The following is a 6,270-nucleotide window of genomic DNA, read 5'->3' on the forward strand; positions in this document are numbered from 1 at the left end:
TCCCTTTTCCCCATCGTAGTCCTTCCCCACGCCTCACGCTGCCCAGATCCACGCCGCACCTGGCCGTCCATGCACGCTCACCGTCCCTCCCTCTCTGCCTCTCCCCTGTCTCCCACCACGCCGCACGCCACCTCCGCCCTCCCCTCGCCCCCGCGTTGATCCCACCGTCGAGCCCAGTCACCCCCCCCACTCTGGACGAGCGCCGCCGGTGGAGGCAGGTCACCATGGCCGCCGCTGACCTCCGTTGTCTCCCCCAACCCCGGCCTCCACTCCATCGTCGTTGCCCCTCCCCGTCTTGCCGTGGACGCAGATCCGTTGGAGCTTCTCAGCCCGCGGTCAGACCCGCCCTCCCTCGACCCCTGCCCGTGCCGGAAACCCTAGCCTCCGGCCAAGGCAGCTGACAGCTGGGCGCAGGCACAGGGCTCGGCTTGACGACAATGCTTCGTTCGAATCCCTACTCCCCTCCTTCTCCTCCTCTTCTTCTCTCCCTCTCTGACCCCGTCTCGTCTTGTCTCTGTAGGCAGGCGACATGGAGTGGAGCTTCCTCTGCTCGAGATGCCATGGATCTTGTGCTCGTCAAGGTCCTTCTTCCTCCAGCACAAGGAAAAGCAGAAGCATCCGCCGCATCAAGGTCCACCCCCTCTCTCTATTTCATCTTCATCTATCCCCTTCCATTCCATTCCCTGATGAATGCTTCTCTTCTCTATTGGTTTGGGTTGGTTGCAGGAAACTTCGACAGGGAGATCCATAGTACGGAGAAGGTACTACGGAACCCGAAGAAGGTACTACGGATCCTCTTCATCTATGGAGCCCGAAGAAGGTACTACTGAGAAGGTACTACGGATCTTCCTCTGCAGGGCCGGCAACTTCTACTACCCGCCCGAATGGAGCCTGAAGAAGGTACTACGGATCTCCCTCGGCGAATTCGTGCAGCTCTTTCTTTTGTTCTACTTGTGCTTGCTGATGCCATTGTGTGCTCATGTTTTTGTTCCTGTTCGATTAATTCAGGGTGGGCTGAACAAGTTCCATGGCCAACATGCCCTCAGGGAGCTGGCGAGGAAGCTGGACCAGGGCATGCTGATCATAAGGTCTGGTTCCTGTGATATTACATGCTTTCGTATATGATTGTACATTAATACACAACATGATGATGTGAAGCTAGAAATGTGTCGGACCTGGGGCCTTCTATGTAAACAAGATTATAATGTGGATGGTTGGGCAATGGAGTTGCAGTTATGTGGGTTGATGAGGTTTAAAGAATGTTGGGATGCCAAAGTAAGAGGGTGTGGATTAGGAGGAATAGGGGAGGAGTCTGTGCCACCAAAAAAATTGGGCCATGCTTAGTATTTTTCACATATTACGACAACTATTGACATTATTCCGTTATCAAAACCGTGCTGAGAAGATACATTCATCTCAAAATATCTGTGTTGCAAATCAATTTTGTCAGTTTTCTTGGTCGTATACCAATTATTTTCCTGTTGAGTGAGTTTTAACTATAGAAGAGAAATCATCTATTTCATTGCAGTTTCATTCGACTTGTCCTTTGGTTTCAACTATACATCAGAGTGTACCATTGAGTGTATTATTTCCCTGTTGAGTAGCTTTATCTGTCGTATCTAGCTCAAGTAGCAGTGTCCCAATGAAGAAACAAATTTAGTACCAGAGATGAATGGTTGATTAGTTTTAGCTTCAAGCCATTTTAGTATATTTCTTTGTACCCGTGGCTTGTGGCTAAAACTAGTTTACTTTTAAGTTCATCCGTGATGGCCCATAGCTATGAGATCTGAGGGATTGCGGACCGTTCGAGCCATGCAGCCTATTTTAGCTTTGGTGAACCTCGTTTGAGGCTTAGTGTAATTGATGTACTAGTGCACTGCTTGGCGTAAAATTATAGTAGTACACATAGGTATGCAATGAATGCTTGTAGTATCTTACACATGTATATTTGACATGAATATGTACTCCTTGCTCTTCCTTTGCTGACATTCTCTTTACTTTTCAGCGAGGAACAGGATTGTCAACACTGTTGACAACATCATCTCTTTCTCAAATAACATTTGTAGCAGAGCAGGCGGAGTATCTGAAGCATTTCAGGGCAGATAACATAGTTAAGGACGCAGAGTTTATTCGTTGGCATCTTGACCAGATGCCAAGCCTTGGACAATTCTGGAAAAGTTATAGCTGACCCATTGCTTTTAGTAGACATGTTTCTTAATTTTGGGATAGTGATACATGAACTTAAATTAAGGTTTTAGATTAGTATTATGCTGCTGCTGATGTGCTATTTATAGCTACAGTTTGACACTATTAATTAGGCTTGCTGGACATGTCATGGTACATGCCTTGTTCTTTTTTAGCATCAACAAATGTTTATCTATTGTAAAGTACTATTAATTAGGCTTGCTTCCTTCTGTTAGTGCATCTACTATTAGTTACACTTCAAATGTAGTGTAGATTACAATTGTAATTCAATAGTAAGTGTACTTAAGTATCTTAGTGATGTTCACATGGTGGACTTAAGTATCTTAGTGACTTCATTTGATGTGTTTATTTCTGTTAATTTTAAGCTTCTGTTGCTATGAAAATGTACCTCACTGACCATCTGTCTATTTGTTGCATACTTCTTGCATGAGGAGGTGACTAGTGATGTGGCGCGCAAAGCAGCAGTAGGCAAGGGGGTCTCCTGCTCGAGGAGGCGGAGGATTAGGGGTGTGCCCACCTAGCAGCCCTGGCAGCTCGTAGAGAATTGTATTTATTGTTGACAATGTTGTGTAAATAGAATACCTCATTGTCTTTTGCAACTTAATTTCCTTGCATTTTCAACTCTGATTTTGAACGATTAAGGTTACTCCCACGAACAAATTTGCTAAAAATTTATCACATCTTAAGTGAACCATAATTCATATTTTGTTTACCTTTTTAGATCTGTTCTACCACTTACATTTAGTGTTGCCATTGATGTTATTTGGTTCTGGCCTCAACAGTAGTACACTCCAATGGTAGCTTCATGTTCACTCTTTTACATCAAACCTTTTTAGCTCTTTCTCATGATCCTTGTGGCATTTATTTTAGTCCATGGAGCTGTTGCTCTAGTAGATGTTGCTCTGCTTGACATCTCACGGTCCACTGGATCGGCTGTGACATCTCATAGTCCATAGTTTACAATCAGGTTTCTGCTTGACAGCTTCACAGCCAACAGTTACATGATAATTCTATAATGCTGAAGCTATATTCCTATCTGCTCAACAGTTACATGATAATTCTATAATGTTGAAGCTATATTCCTGTCTGCTCAACAGTTACATGATAATTCCGTAATGCTGAAGCTATATTTGTTGCCTTTGTCTTAATTTTTTTATTCTGTAATGATGATATGAAATGGCACGCAGGTCATTATTGGTGCTACTGTTGTGGTTGTCGAAGGCGTTGTTGCTGCATCTGGCGGAGATGCAGTCCGAGAAGGTCAAGGATGAGATCATCCTCGATGGCAACGACATCGAGCTCGTCTCCCGCTCTGCCGCCCTCATCAACTAGGTGAATCAAACAGGACCCAGAACCTGTCTTTGTTCATGTGCATATTGTGCTCCCTGAATAATTTGGTTGATGTGATGCAATTGATATTGTATTATGCTTGCTTATGCTCTTGGCGGAAACTAGTATGCTAGATGTGCTTAGAAATCATTGCAATGTCTTCAGATGTTGGATGTCGAGTGTTCTTTGTTTGCAATGCATATATGGCTGGTTGTGCCGGTCAACATGATGCAAACAGGGCTAGTTCTCCCGTTGTGCTGTTGTTTTTGGTTTGTCTAGTTTTGGCCTGTATAGTTGCTTCTTTCTCTTCTTGTATTATTATGTTCTCTGTAATGATTTGGTTTTGCTTCCATATGATCTGCTTCTACATTACGTTCTTGTGTAATCTGATTTGCAATGATTCAGTTTTTGTTCCATATAGTTAATCTGCTTCCATGCTTTATTCTTGGATAATTTTCCTGATGTTCTTGCTGTTGTATGTGTTCGCCTTCCAGGGACAACATATATATGCTCAATTCACTCTACGTGTTTTCCTATATAGTTTTCTTACTTATTTTCCTTTATGCATTCACTCCTTTTCAGGAGCTCCAAGCCTAATTTTTTTCCTTTATATTCACTCTTTTACAGGAGCTCCAGTCCTAATTTTTTTAGTGTGAATCCGTGAAGCCAAGTGCGAAGCAGTGAAGCCGTACTTTGCAAAGAGTTCTTTTGGCTCTGTAGTAGACTATAAATTGTAATATTGTAATGGATTGTAAAAGGCTAATGTAGTGTTATTTGATGAACTATGTTTGTTCTCTCCTATTTGAAATAGTAGTTATGTATGTTGAGAATATATGGAAACTTCACCAGTGGGACCCACTTATGAATATAATCTGAGCAATTTTGAAATTTGTGACATGTGGGACTCATGTATAGCATATGACTTGTGGGACCCTTCTGACTAGTGGGACCAGCTCCAGAATATAATGACTGAAAATAGAAAATCAATTGATTGTAAGAAGGCCAAGGACCAAAAACAAAGAAGCTGATACTAGGCTTGGCCCAAGTAGCCCACAAGAATTGACAGAAAAATATATTAAAAAGGCTGAATTGATGGGCTCAGCCCATCTAAAGCATCGAAATGGATCGGGCTGATTCTAAGTAACGACCTTTTGAATTAGTCACAATTTTTCCACGTCGGTTCCGACATGGCCTGGGCAGAAAGTCAGTGACCAAAACAAAAGGTCATGGGTTCAACGACCTTCTGTTTTGGTCGTGAACGTCTACGACCTTCTCACAGAGAAGTTCGTTAATTTCAGTATACGACCGCCAGCTTTTCACCTTCTGCTTTTGGTCACAAAAAGGTCGCAAATGAAAAACAATGACCTTTCAATGACTAATAGTCAAGGTCACAAGTTGACATATTTCTTGTAGTGGAGAAGTGCGTGATAGCAGCTGTGGAAGGGGACGATGTCAAAGATCAATTCTTCGCTTTTGAAATTATCTTGGGATCCGAAGACCACTTCCAGTGTGATTGAGCCCATGCGGGCCTCTACACCTGGTATGACACCTTTAAAGGTGGTTTTTGTGGGCTTGATCCTTGAAGGATCGATACCCATTTTGTGCACTGTGTCCTCATAGAGTAAGTTCAGGTTGCTACCGCCGTCCATGAGGACTCGCGTATGGTGGAATCCATCAATCATTGGGTCAAGGACTAGTGCGTCTGAACCGCAATGATGGATACTGGTCGGGTGGTCCCTACGATCAAAGGTGATCGGACAGGACGGCCATGAGTTGTACTTTGGGGCAGCTGGCTCCATTGCATAGACGTCCTTGAGTGTGCGCTTCCGCTCCCTCTAGGGAATATGGGTAGCGTATATCATGTTCACCATTTTGATTTGTGCAGGAAACTTCTTCTGTCCCCCTGTGTTCGGTGGCCGGGGCTCCTAGTCATCGTCGTCGCTTTGCGACCCCTTCTCCTTGTTTTTGGCATTTAACTTGCTGGCCTGTTTGAAAATCCAACATTCTATGTTGGTATGATTGGTTGGTTTATCGAGGGTGCTATGGATTTGACAAGGACGACGGAGTATGTGGTCCAAACTGGACGTGCCCGGATTGTTTGTCTTAAATGGCTTCTTCCTCTGACCAGACTTAGAGCCACTGAATCCGGCGTTGACATCCATGTCTTCGGGGTTATCGACATTGTTTCAACGCTTGTGTCTGCTGCGTCGGGGTTTGCCGTTGCTATCTCTGGCTTCAGAAGTGCCAGGTTTATTTGAGTTGTTGCTGCTAAGAGCTAGCCAGCTATCTTCGCTTGCACAAAAGCGGGTCATAAGCGTCGTAGTGGCTGCCATGGACTTCGGCTTTTCTTGGCCGAGGTGTCGAGCGAGCCATTTTTCACGGATGTTGTGTTTGAAGGCCGCTAAGGCTTCGGCATCCGGACAGTCAATGATCTAGTTCTTTTTAATTAAGAACCTAGTCCAGAATTTCCTGGCTGGCTCTCCGGGCTATTGGATTATATGACTTAAGTCATCAGCGTCCGGAGGTCGGACATAAGTGCCTTGGAAGTTTTCAAGGAAGGCATCTTCCAGGTTCTCCCAACTGCAAATAGAGTTTTCAGGCAGACTGTTCAACCAGTGCCGAGCTAGTCCCTTGAGTTTTAGCAGGAGATACTTGACGACATGGAGATCATCACCGCGGGCCATATGAATATGGAGAAGAAAATCTTCAATCCATACTGCAAGATCTGTTGTCCCA

At 44.3% G+C, this 6,270-nt stretch overlaps 1 protein-coding gene across 3 annotated transcripts; it reads left to right on the forward strand.

The window, feature by feature from the left end:
* LOC123111206 (uncharacterized) lies at window positions 1-4,429 on the forward strand. Of its 3 annotated transcripts, none has more exons than XM_044531951.1 (6): window positions 1-444; window positions 521-631; window positions 727-900; window positions 1,009-1,088; window positions 2,006-3,537; window positions 4,162-4,429. In XM_044531951.1, the coding sequence occupies exons 2-5, from the start codon at window positions 530-532 to the stop codon at window positions 2,031-2,033; spliced, it is 384 nt and encodes a 127-aa protein (XP_044387886.1). In that variant the 5' UTR covers window positions 1-444; window positions 521-529; the 3' UTR covers window positions 2,034-3,537; window positions 4,162-4,429. The 3 variants fall into 3 exon arrangements, 2 of the variants coding, with proteins under 2 accessions (XP_044387886.1, XP_044387879.1); XR_006454282.1 differs by having other exon boundaries at window positions 7-631; window positions 2,006-2,712; window positions 3,393-3,537; XM_044531944.1 differs by having other exon boundaries at window positions 1-631.
* The last annotated feature ends 1,841 nt before the right edge of the window (window positions 4,430-6,270 follow it).

Source organism: Triticum aestivum, chromosome 1B (assembly GCF_018294505.1).
Source record: "Triticum aestivum cultivar Chinese Spring chromosome 1B, IWGSC CS RefSeq v2.1, whole genome shotgun sequence".
Lineage (NCBI taxonomy): Eukaryota > Viridiplantae > Streptophyta > Magnoliopsida > Poales > Poaceae > Triticum > Triticum aestivum.

Coding starts and splice junctions, on each gene's coding strand:
- LOC123111206 (XM_044531944.1), top strand. CDS start 530: ATGGAGTGGAGCTTCCTCTGCTCGAGATGCCATGGATCTTGTGCTCGT. Junction 632..726: donor GAAGCATCCGCCGCATCAAG/GTCCACCCCCTC, acceptor GGTTGGTTGCAG/GAAACTTCGACAGGGAGATC. Junction 901..1,008: donor CCGAATGGAGCCTGAAGAAG/GTACTACGGATC, acceptor CGATTAATTCAG/GGTGGGCTGAACAAGTTCCA.